This window comes from Monodelphis domestica, chromosome 1 (assembly GCF_027887165.1).
Source record: "Monodelphis domestica isolate mMonDom1 chromosome 1, mMonDom1.pri, whole genome shotgun sequence".
Classification (NCBI taxonomy): domain Eukaryota; kingdom Metazoa; phylum Chordata; class Mammalia; order Didelphimorphia; family Didelphidae; genus Monodelphis; species Monodelphis domestica.
The window spans coordinates 432412779-432425070 of NC_077227.1; the positions used below are offsets into that span (position 1 = coordinate 432412779).

Here is a 12292-nt window from a genome sequence, read left to right on the forward strand (position 1 = left end):
TCACCCATTTTGAATTTATCTTGGTGTAGGGTGTGAGGTGTTGATCAATTCCTAATCTCTCCCACACTCTTCCAATTTTCCCAGCAGTTTTTATCGAATAGTGGATTTTTGTCCCAAAACCTGAGATCTTTGGGTTTATCGTATACTGTCTTGCTGACAGTATACTCATTTGTTTTTTTTTTCATTATTTCCCTGGATATCCTTGATCTTTTGTTATTCCAAATGAACTTTGTTATGTTTTTTTCTAAATCAGTAAAGACATTTTTTGGGAGTTCCATGGGTATGGCACTAAATAGATAAATAAGTTTGGGTAGGATGGTCATTTTTATTATATTGGCTCGTCCTATCCATGAGCAGTTAATGTTTTTCCAATTGCTTAAGTCTAGTTTTAGTTGTGTGGAGAGTGTTTTGTAGTTGTGTTCATATAGTTCCTGTGTTTGTCTCGGGAGATAGATTCCTAGGTATTTTATTTTGTCTAAGGTGATTTTGAATGGGATTTCTCTTTCTAGTTTTTGCTGCTGAGCTGTGTTGGAGATATATAGAAAAGCTGATGACTTATGTGGGTTTATTTTGTATCCTGCAACTTTGCTAAAGTTGTTGATTATTTCAATGAGCTTTTTGGTTGAATCTCTAGGATTCTTTAAGTAGACCATCATGTCATCCGCAAAGAGTGATAACTTGGTCTCCTCCTTGCCTGTTTTGATGCCTTCAATTTCTTTTTCTTCTCTAATTGCTCCTGCTAGTGTTTCTAGTACAATGTCAAATAGTAGAGGTGATAATGGGCATCCTTGTTTCACTCCTGATCTTATTGGGAATGCATCTAGTTTATCCCCATTGCAGATGATATTAGCTGTTGGTTTTAGATATATACTGTTTATTATTTTTAGGAACGACCCTTCTATTCCTATGCTTTCTAGTGTTTTTAATAGGAATGGGTGTTGTATTTTATCAAAGGCTTTTTCTGTGTCTATTGAGATAATCATGTGGTTCTTGTTGGTTTGCTTGTTGATGTGGTCAATTATGTGGATGGTTTTCCTAATATTGAACCAGCCCTGCATCCCTGGTATAAATCCTACTTGATCATGGTGGATGACCCTTCTGATCACTTGCTGGAGTCTTTTTGCTAGTATCCTATTTAAGATTTTTGCATCTATATTCATTAGGGAGATTGGTCTATAGTTTTCTTTCAGAAATAAGAAATTTTAATGGAGGTGTCAACATGGAAATCTAGAAATCCCCAGTTTATTTAGTTGGGAGGTAGAAATCCCAGGGTTTGACCTTGAGTTTTCTCCCTGAGGGAAGGTCCTACTTCACTGGTCTCTGTCTAACAACAGACAATCCACTTCAGGTGGGAGCTAAACCCAATCCGAAGTCCAGTGACTCTTCATCTCCAGAAGCCTTTCCCAGTATATCATACCCTCCTTCGGAGTATTGAACTCCAAACCTTCAGCTTGAAGCCTGAGGCACTGCCTGTAGTGCCAGAGTCAGTCCATGGATTGGGTTTAGCTCCCACCTGAAGTGGATTGTCTATTGTTAGCCTGAGACCAGTGAAGTAAGACCTTCCCTTAGAGAGAACTCTCCTGTGACAAGGTCAAAACCTGGGGTTTCTACCTCCCAACTAAATAAACTGGGGATTTCTATATTTCCACGTTGACAGAGGGCAAATTCAGAGAGAAATGTTCCACTTTGTATATACTTTGGAGATGCTATACAACATCCAAGCAATCAGGTGATGCTAGACTGTTTAGGAGAGATATTTAAGGTGCATTTGGAGACCATCCATATAGACAATACCTGAATCCATGGAAGCTGATAGAGAAAATAAAGGTCAAGATCTTGAGGACAAAATTAGGGGCCTACAATAGAGTGCTGGAGCAATCATGCTAAGAGATACTAATCTAATTTGGCTGGAATGTAGAGTACTCAAAAAGGGGATGCCAGAAAAAAGACATTAAAAGGTCTGGATTTGGATGGACCATAAAAGGCCTTAAATGGCACACTATGGAATTTGTAGTTTGCTTTTTACCTTAGGCATTGGAGACCAGACCTTGGCGTTTGAGCATAACCAAAAAAAAAAAATTTTTTTCATGACCCAATAGCCAACCCTTATTTAGTTTAGATTCCTTCCTTGATGACAAATGTGTAGTCCATTGCCAATCCCTAAACAAAGCTTTGGCAGCCTCTCCAGCCTGGCATAAAGGAAAGAACTTAGACTTGGGAGTAATGTGACAAGGAAATCACTTTAAAAGACTGATATATATCAATTTAAGGTCGCCAAGGAATTCAGCTATGTAATTCCTAAATGAAAACTCAAGTCAGCAGTCAACCTTTTATGGAGTTTAATTTCAAACATGAGGAAGAAAGGAATTAGAGATAGAGAGAGAGGGGGAGAGAGAAAGGGGAGAGAAGGGAATAGGGCTTAGATACCCCTTTTGTTTAGGCTGGGCCAAAAGGCCCAAGCCCTTAGATAGCCGGGGCAAAGAAAAGAGATCAGTCCCTATTACTCACGTGACCAAAATGGAGAAACAGTCTCAGAGGCCCCCACCTTCAGCTTCCTTCAAAGCAAGCTTCTCAGAGCACACTCCAACCACTCAGACCAACTCCTCAACCACCCCCTTGAGTCTTCAGACCCCTCTCTCTTTAAGGAAACCATCCAAGTTCCCTCCCCTCAGTTCTCACATCTACCAATCACTGTCCATCAATTTCCCTGTGCCAATGGAGGCTCTAGCTTAACTCAGGACCACCCAGAGGTCTCTGGTTTTGCACATGTCTGTTGAAGGTCATATTTTCAAATAATTAAATCTTTGATCCTTTGCTACAGCCCTTCCTAAATCCTGTTAACCTGAGTAGGGTAGAGATTGGAATAATTAAATTTTGATCTATGCTGCAGCCCTTTCTCAATCCTGTTAGGACTGAGTAGGGTGGAGATTGATTCCAAGTATCTCCATTGTATCAATTCTAAAATCAATCATGACTCAAAGAAATTCCTGTCCTATGCTTAAGCATAGGTCAAAGACCTTTCCATTGTTCAGCAAAAGGTTTCTGTCCTAAAGTAATCTTAAGAAGGGAGGAGGAGGAACCTCCCATGCCAATGGGGTTCACATTCCAATAGACTATCAGTAAGAAATTTTCCAAGTATAAAATTTCCCAATGGTGAAATTTCCAACATTTATAAGTCTAAGGAATTTTAAGGTTTACAGTAAGGAATCCTAAACTTTAGTTCTGACACTTGTCAACATGGAATCTAGAATTCCCAAACTTGTGGCCTAGTGGGAACTGATGAACCCCAAGTTTCAGGACTAGTTTATAGGTTGGAGACCCCAAAGTTTGTACTTGTTCCCTGTTCCCATGGGAATCTACCCTGAAGAGAATCCCAGGCTAACAGTTTCAGACTGAGTCGGGGACCCTCTGGGGAATGTCAGTCCTAGTTGGGGGAGACTAAGCATATGCTAAGGACCCTCTTGGTTTTAGGTATGTTTCCCCTTTTGTATCAGACCCTTTCCCAAGAAGATCCACACCTGGGCAGAAACCATCCTTTAGTATCCATTGTAAGTAGCCCCTTCTCTTACACCCTAGCCTCTAGCTATAATTCCTTTCCCAAACTTGATTGTATCCTGTCAAAATAGTTTAAATATTCCCATTTTCTTTGTAGCTATAGTAATGTCAATCATCTTTCCCTGCCCCTGGATTCTCCAAATGGTATATAGGTTCCCAAATTCTTTTGTTCTTTGGAGTTTTCATCTATCTGGTCTTGGTGCCACTCCCAGGGGTCAGTGACCAGAGTTCAATCCTTTGTGCAGTCATATGTGGCCTACTAGCACTGAACCCCTTCTGCCCTTGATTAAAGAGTGATTTTTACTATTTATAAATGCTGTGGTTTTTTCCCAGTCAACACACTGCTAGTCATGACACAATGGATAAGATCCTTCTCAGTTTCCTCATCTGTAAAATGAAAGATTGGCTTTCTCATCTATGAAAAATATTAAAAATTTAAAAACAATAAAGTCCCAAACTCCATGACTTCTAAGGTTCCTTCCAGCTTTAATGTATGATTTGGGGAAATGTCTGTTGTTCCTCTAGTTGTTTTACTCAAACAATATCAATCACCTTAAAAGATTTCCCGTTTCTCAATTTCTCCTAATTGTTCTTTGTTAACAAATTAGATGTCTTTAAGATCTGTTCAAAGTCATCCTGTATTTCTAGCCTAAGGTTTCTGCTTTGCTGTGATGGACTTCAAGAACCTGGGTCACTTCTGTCAGCATGAATCCTTAAGGATATCAGGAAGGATGTACTACCAGGAAATAGAACTCTACATAGCAGGAATAAACTTAGCCCCAAAACCTGATTTAGGCCAAACCATGGATTTAAAAAGTAATACAGACTTTAAAATTGGAAGAGATCCAAGATTAAGTAAAACCTCTTCATTTTACTCATGAGGAAACCAGGCTCAGAAATCAACAATTCAACATCAATAAGCCTCTAAAATGGTGAGGCAGCATAAGCCCACATTTGAACCCAGGTCCACTTCTTCAAAATCCAGTGTTCTTTCTATTTTAAAGTAAGGTGTCAATTAATTGATATGTATTTATTGAGTGCCTATTATATATATGCCAGGTATGTAATCTATCCCTCAAAAAGAGTCCACATTCTAAAGGGGGAATAGGATAAACACATTCAAAATAACTTTTTTAAGAGTATATACAATCTTTGGTGACTATATAATTTTTAAAACTTTCTTCACATAAGCATAAAGTAAATGCAAAATAAAAAGTAGTTTAAGAGGGAAGGCATCTAACAGCACCATTCTTCAATCCCTTGACACTTAAGAAAAAAGACCCTTGATTAAACAATAACAGTTTGACTAAAGATCATATTTCTTATGTTCTTATGAATGTATGTTTTATAGAAGTTACAAGTATATAATTGATTTCCTTCAATTCTCCCTTCTCAACTGGCTTTTCTATAATTTCTGTCTTTCTATAAATTCTCTAGAAAGGAACTATTTAATGTGCTGGAGGCCTTTCTCTCATATTGTTAAATCTGAAGCAGTAATCAGACTCCATCCCATTTCTAATCACACAAGTACTTGATTATTTCCTTTTATGGTACTTCTCAAATACAAGCCAATACCACTGTTCACTTAAACACACACACCATGTGTTTTTTCATTGTTTAAGGTCATATAGAATTCAGATTCTTTTGAGACCCTGGTATTCTGTGATACACGGCAATTCCAAAAAGAAAATTAGTTCTAGGGAGCAATAAGTAGAAGAAAATTAGGTTTAATCACATTTGTGAACCTGAACAACTTTTAATGTTCTTCAAATGCCTACTGCCACAAAAACTCATCTTTTTACTATAATACCAGTGCTTTTGCAAGTTTAAAAATTAAAATTTATTTACACAAGGAAGGATTGATTCTATTTAAATAACATTTGATCAGGATCTTCTTGTATAACACAAAACTCTTCCATTGGACTTTGATGATTAGCTGGCCAGCAACTCTTCTCACAAGTATAAATTAGTATAGTTCCAAATTCAACAGAGATATCTGTAAGACACAAAAGATAAGTATATAGAAACTCCTTTTAAATAAATTCACTATTTTTTGAAAGCCATATTTTATCCATGTGGCTCTAGCCAAGGAACTTGGAAATGTGAGAGGGATATAATTAAAAACTGTTTTCACATGGTTGTTCCAGTTTTTAGATACATTTCTGGAATGATGAAGCTTTCCAACCATAACTTAGGAGTCAAATTTAAAATTAGAAGAGGAAAAGCAATGAAAAGATAAAATGTGGCTTCTAAAAGTTCTTTTCAACTATATAATGTCTGAATTCCTATCAAAATCAGAATTAAAACTAAATAAATATTTCACAAAAAGAAAGTATAAGCATATGCTACTCTTGCCAAAAATAAGTACAAGCAGAAAGTGTGAATATATTCAGAACATATTCAGAAATGGCTACTAAAAAAGAACTGGGCTGATAACATGTCCTTTTACAGTAAGGATTCCTGGATTGGAATATATGGATATGTTGTAGTAGGGTCAATGAACTTTTATTTTTTAATAATTTGATAACTACATTTAAATATAACTGGCTTCATTTATAATCTTATATATTTTATTTTATGGATTTAATGACATTATTCTGAGTAGGGGGTCCATAAGCTTTAATCATACAGTCAAGTCACAACAGAAAAAAGTTAAAAATCCCTGCTTTAGACCATTTGCTTGCAATAGGCTATTCGACATACTGGAAAAGTCAACATCATTTATGTATCTTATTGAGTTTGTGAAAAGGAGTGGTTAAAGAAATTTCTAATCTGAGTACCTGGAAGAATGACAATCATCAGTAACTGAATAAACAGAAGTATGTTAGGTTGATTTGGCAAAGAGATGAGTTCATTTTTAGATGTACTGAGTTTAAAGTGAATTTAAAACATCCTATAGCCAATTTGGAGATAAGTAACCGGCATTTAAGGAAGGAGTATAGGTTGGAGATATAGCTATTAGAGTAATCAGCATGTAAGTCTAGTTCAAGCTGTGAAAGGATGAGTTCTCCAAAGGGGAAAGCATAAAAAGAAGAAAACACAGGCCAGCATCTTAGGTCATTCACAAACCTTGCGAGTTAAAGTCAATAAAAGGAATAGAAGTGATCGATTCTAAGTAGAGGCAAAGATAATATAATACTATGGAAACCAAAGAGTTTTAAAAAGAGAAAAAAACTAAGGTTTTTTTCACTATACAGTGAAGATGAATTCAGAACCTCATATATGCTGGTTAATTTTTTTAAATAACTATATATTATATTGAAGTCTGGATATTTAACAGATTACAAAATTTCTATAAACAACTAAGCTTCTGAAACAAATTGTATATAAAACCACTGGTAAAACATTCTGAGAGCCGCTCCTTTTTTAAATGACAAATATGCCCAGTCTTCCTTTGTAAAAAAATTAAGCTATTTCAAAAGATACATGATTTCATAAGGGTGGGTAACTTACTCTACATCGGCGGTTCTCAACCTCTCAATTTGTAGCAATGAGATACATAATGCATATCAGGTATTTACATTCCAAATCATAACTGTAGCAAAATTGCAGTTTTGAAGTAGCCACCAAAATAATTTTTTGGTTTGGGGTCACTGCAATATGAGGAACTGTATTGCAGGGTCACGGCATTAGAAAGGTTGAGAACCACTGCTCTACATCAAAGGCAGAAACTCCTTCATTTAATACATGGTTTCTTGAGTTTGATAATTAAAAAAAAAAACATTTGGTGTTCCACCCTTTGGTGATAAGCCTCTCTGAACTTAGGTAGGCTGAATTTTAGAAAAACTTTCTTACCCACAGTGCTCCATCTCATCTCTAGGCCTTTATGATGGCTCTTTCACATCTCACTTCTGCCTCATAAAATCTCTAGCTTCCTTTAAGGTTCTGCTTAAACACCACCTGCTACACAAAGCCTTTCTTGCCAATATGTGTGTTTGTGTGTATATTTACATCAACATAAATACACATACACATATGTTTCACCTAGCTAGACTCTAAGCTTCTCAAAGATGAAGACTGATTCCTTCACTTGTATCTTTGTACCCTTAGCATTAGCAGAATGCCTACTATGCAACAGGCATTTAATACATACTTGCTGATTGACTGATGAGACTGACTGTGTTTCATTACACTAGATCCATACTTAAAAGCTTTTCCAAATTGATAAGACCAGGTAAAGTTTATGTTCTGCTATCATGGCCTTTGAAGCACTAAGGAAGATTTTAGTTACAATTCATTAGCATCATGTAAAACTAATGCTAAATAGCTCATATTATTAAAATAATAGTTTACTACCTAAATGAGTGATTTTGAGCAAGCTGACCAGTGTAGGCATAAGCTGAAATTCAAATACTCTGGAACTTCCACAGTTACTACAGTATGGAATCTCGGTAGCATCTGCAGGACAGGTTATAAAGAGAGGCTTTCCATTCCAAGAGTACCTGGAAGAAAGGCAGAAGCTCTTAGACACAAAGCACACAAAAATGAAGCCCAACTGCTTTCATTTTATACACATAATATGGCATCATATAAACATTTGACTGAAAACTACATAAGGCAGTCTTGCTATCACTCACCTACTTTCCCAAAGGGAAGATTTGAGAAGCTAATAAATACAGCTAATCAGATTCAATTTTTCACTTTAAAGAACTGATACATTTAGTAGTCTTTCCAGAATCCCTCTCAAGCCAACTCTTGTTGGCTTAGAATTTCGGCAAAATATTATAATTTTTCCCCATAAAAAAGAGAAAGAAATAAAAGCTGTTTTTTCTATTAAAAAAAATCACAGAGCTGCAAATCTACATATTCAGTATCAAAACAATAAAAGGTTACTACACCTAAATGAACAGTAAATGTTATATTTTTTCAATCTGTAAACAAGATAGCCCCAAAGCACCCCCTTTTTTACCTAAGAATCTGTTCACGGCAGGCAGATATTCTTTTCATAAATTTATAAAATATTTTATCATTATTTTTGATAACAGCCTTCTCATATTTTTCACGATTGTCAAGAATAAAACTATAAAAAGAAACAGGAGTCATGTTATGGTTTATAGATGGAGAGAAAAAATAGTTTTTTAAAAGAGAAAAAAATACATTATTGGATTCTTCAAGATGAAAATCAGTCCATGCACCACACTAGTCTGAAACAAGACAAATCAGCTAAAGTTTTCTCCAAATTGAAGTCAATAAAGTTACTATACAAGGAATTTTTCTAGTGGAATTTTCTGGGATTTCTGTTAGCTATTGATGTATTTTTTAATTACTTCAATAGATTCAAAATAATTCTTTAATTCTGGAATTTGTGGATCACAGAATTACTGAGGTGAAAGATACCCTGAATTCATCTAATCCAAATCTTTCAAGTTACCAAAAATTGACCAATTTGACTAGGTCGCACAGTAGCAAGGTGAGGACTATTATAAAATTCCATTTTCCTGGATCCTAAGTCAGTATACCATTAGGGCCTCTCAATAACTCTCTCTTTGGTGCCCTATGTAAGGTCATTCTCTCCTCTATAGCCCTTATCAATAAGTTTTATTTTGTTCTAAAAATCACTAACAAGATGACAAATGCTGAAAGAATGGTATAAATGGACTCCTTCCATTTTCTTAGTATAAGCCAATGAGTGCTTCCTGTCCCAATTTCCTCTATAATACAAACATTCTCACCTTTGAGCCATCAGAAGTTCCACTTCAACTCCCTCTCTTTGTCCATACTCCCGAAGAAGTTTTTGGGCATGATCTGTATCAACAAAATTAGTATAATCTTCCTCATCCACAACATTGACATAGTAGGGCTGAAACATAGGAACTGATGAGCTGGGCAGTATTCGTCCTTCTCTAGCAGATATTGTGTAACTAAAGGGACAAGAGTCACTTAAAACTTCATCTAGTGTGAGTTTCTGGAATTGGGACATACATTCTGTGTCTTCAGCTACATTAATCCATGGTTCAAGATCACTTTCATTGTTGTCTCCCCAGTCCTCTGCTCCTTCACACCAGTCTTTAACTGCAAAATTATTCTCCTCTTTCTGCAACAAATATCCAATAAATACATATTGAAATGTCAATAAAAGTACAAATTATAAATCTTTTACTCTTCCTGAACAAACCCTGATAAAACTTTTCACCATCTGAAAATTTTTTTACTATACATATTGGCCAGGAGAGGCAGAGGAAGGAAAAAAAATACAAAATTTAATGATCTATATCTTTATGTTGAAAAAGATCTAAAGAATTTGTGAATTTCAGATACTTGATAGTTAAATGCATTTTTATATAAAGGGCACTAACTTAAACAACATTTAAATTGCAATAAAAAGCTGCCACAATTTTTTAAATTGGGGCACCATCTTTAGGAAAAACAATGACATTATAACTGAATATAACCATTGGGCTGAAAAGTAACTGACCCACTATATATATATATATGCTAGCAATCTGGCAAAACTGCTGGTCCATAAGGAACAAAGTGATCAAAGCTGAAAGGAAAAAAAAAACAGGAAAGATCCTAGATCTTCCGAAGGAGGGTGTGATATACTGAGAGAAGCTTCTGGAGACAAAAGAGCTACTTGACTTTGGATGGGATTTACCTCCCCACAGAAAGTGGATGTCTATTGTCTGGTGAAGTGGTACCTTCCCTCAGGGGGAAACCTCTCCCAGTGACAAGGTCAAAACCTGGGGTTTCTAAACTCAAACTAAATAAACTGGGGGTCTCTACATTTCCATGTTGATAGACGGAAGGTAAGGATTTTAAATTAAAAAAAAAAAAAGATTATAGCAGAATTAGGTTCAGACCTTAAAGAAACTGAAAATCATCTTCTCCAAATTCATTTTACAAATACGGAAAATGGAGCATACTTTATAAAGAGATTAAGGTACACAGGTTGTAAATTAGTCAGGATTAGAATCTAAATCATCTAATTAGAGCTCCTTTGTAAATCTACTTCTTTTAAAATTAAAAAAAAAAAGTCAAAAGGAATTCGTTTTTACAACTCAGTAAACTGAAGGCCCTATGTGGTTTAAACACATAAAACATACCTGTATTAGTTTGGCGTCCTGCACACAGTCCTCTTGCCTCTGCAAAAACTGGGAGCGAAACACCTTCCAGCTTTGGAAAAATATGAGGCCCACAGAAAAGTGAGTACCAGGTCATTACCTTCGAAGACAATGGGAAGAACAAGTGGGGCAGTGGACACTTCAGTGACATAAGGGGGGGTGAGGCAAAAAGAGAACTAGAGGTGGTAGCGTAGTGGAGAGGGATGACCTAGGAGCTGGAAAGACACTCACGCACCTGCAAGGCTGGCCTACGCAGGCCGAGTGGATACAGGCGAACACGTGTAGCAAGCGGTGAAAAGGCGAGCCTTCCAGAGGGCAGTAGACCTGAACAACATGCGCCATCGCAGCCCCACAGCGCCCGCAGCACGGCTGTGGGGCGGGGACTGTGGGCATGCTATCCTGGGGAAGAGAGAGCCAGTGACCCCGAGTTCAAGCTCTGCTTTAGGTGAGGGGCGCCCGCCGCCCACGGTCTGAGCCCCACCCTACATCCCCACAGGTCCTGGTCTCACTTTACCCTCAGCAACCCCAACCCCGCCTCACCGGGAGGCCGCCTATTTTGTTGACAGCCCAGGCCCCATCCCGGGGCTGCTCAAAACTGCTCCTCATCTCAGAGTCTCGAAGGCCCAGAAGCACTGGGCTCGCAGCAGCGGCCATGATGACCGGAATGCCTTATGCGCAAGCGCCAACTACCGACTCCGACGACCGACGAGGGACAAACTTTCTCCCATCTCGGTCAGTCCCGAGGAATCGATAGGGAAAAGTGTCAGTGTGATTTATAACCCAGCAAAGCGGAGAAAAAGGTGATGGACATGTGATCGGCACGGTTTGTTTCCTCCTCCCTACCACTCAGAACTCCCTGGAGATAGAAATGGGTTGTAGTCCCTCAGCAATCCCTGCGATCACGCTCTTCGCGCAGCCTCAACTGTTTCCCCGCTTCTTCGAGTGAGTGGGCGTTCTAACGCCGAAGTTGCTGCACCTCCCGAAACTAACACCAGGCGGCACCCTTGGAGAAAACCCTGCCGTGCCCATCTTAGTTATCTGCCTATCAGCAGCTCCCCACGTTCCAGAAACGAATAGGGATCAACATATTCCACAACAGAGCTCATTATGATTTCCTTCGAACTGGCCCCGTGTATCTTCGTGCCGAAAACAAAAACGTCCAGTCCTTAGCAATCTGGGAGACACATCTCTCCCAGCATCTTCTGTACACTCCCCTCTACTGCTCCACCCATGGGACTACTGCAGTTGCTAATTTGTCTCCCAGCTTTCAAGTCCCCCTCTTTGCAATCCATGTTCTACATAATCATTTAATTTATATTCCTACTTCAAAAGTATAACTAAGACATGCACTTGTTAAATGAACTTTAGGGGATCCCTTTTGTCTGCTAGAGTTTTTAGTTCCTAACTGTATTTGACCGATTTTTATCTTTAGGCCACTCACTTCTGTGCCTTTGCAATTAACTTTCCTACTTCAAGGCCTAGACAACAGTCTTTTCCTAGCTCTTATAAAATGTTCAGTTCCTGGAAGGCAGGGAACCCATCAATTAATATGTAAGCTTTTAAATATTTGTGAGTTAACTCCACCCAGGAACTCTCTTCTATGAGGTCTCGATTATGTTATGACTTTTTTCTCCACCCCACTATTATTTAATCTGTGTGTTTCTACCAGCCTCCTA

At 37.8% G+C, this 12292-nt stretch overlaps 1 protein-coding gene across 4 annotated transcripts; it reads right to left on the reverse strand.

Annotated features, from left to right (window-relative positions):
- Positions 1–5266: 5266 nt before the first annotated feature.
- Positions 5267–12229, reverse strand: PDCD2L (programmed cell death 2 like). Of its 4 annotated transcripts, XM_007474756.3 has the most exons (8): positions 11157–11447; positions 10852–11015; positions 10599–10668; positions 9478–9589; positions 9228–9300; positions 8465–8575; positions 7852–7997; positions 5267–5551 (listed from the first exon to the last, which is right to left on the reverse strand). In XM_007474756.3, the coding sequence occupies exons 1-8, from the start codon at positions 11268–11270 to the stop codon at positions 5421–5423; spliced, it is 921 nt and encodes a 306-aa protein (XP_007474818.1). In that variant the 5' UTR covers positions 11271–11447; the 3' UTR covers positions 5267–5420. The 4 variants fall into 4 exon arrangements, with proteins under 4 accessions (XP_007474818.1, XP_001365022.1, XP_007474817.1 ...); XM_001364985.4 differs by having other exon boundaries at positions 9228–9589; positions 11157–12229; XM_007474755.3 differs by lacking the exon at positions 11157–11447 and adding an exon at positions 11460–12221 and having other exon boundaries at positions 9228–9589.
- Positions 12230–12292: the final 63 nt, after the last annotated feature.

Excerpts from the sequence above, each read along its gene's own strand:
- PDCD2L (XM_001364985.4), bottom strand. The coding sequence starts at position 11,270 with ATGGCCGCTGCTGCGAGCCCAGTGCTTCTGGGCCTTCGAGACTCTGAG. Across the intron at positions 10,669-10,851 it reads TGCGTAGGCCAGCCTTGCAG|CTGGAAGGTGTTTCGCTCCC; the intron begins GTGCGTGAGTGT and ends ATTTTTCCAAAG. Across the intron at positions 7,998-8,464 it reads TGCCGTGAACAGATTCTTAG|GTACTCTTGGAATGGAAAGC; the intron begins GTAAAAAAGGGG and ends CCTTTCTTCCAG.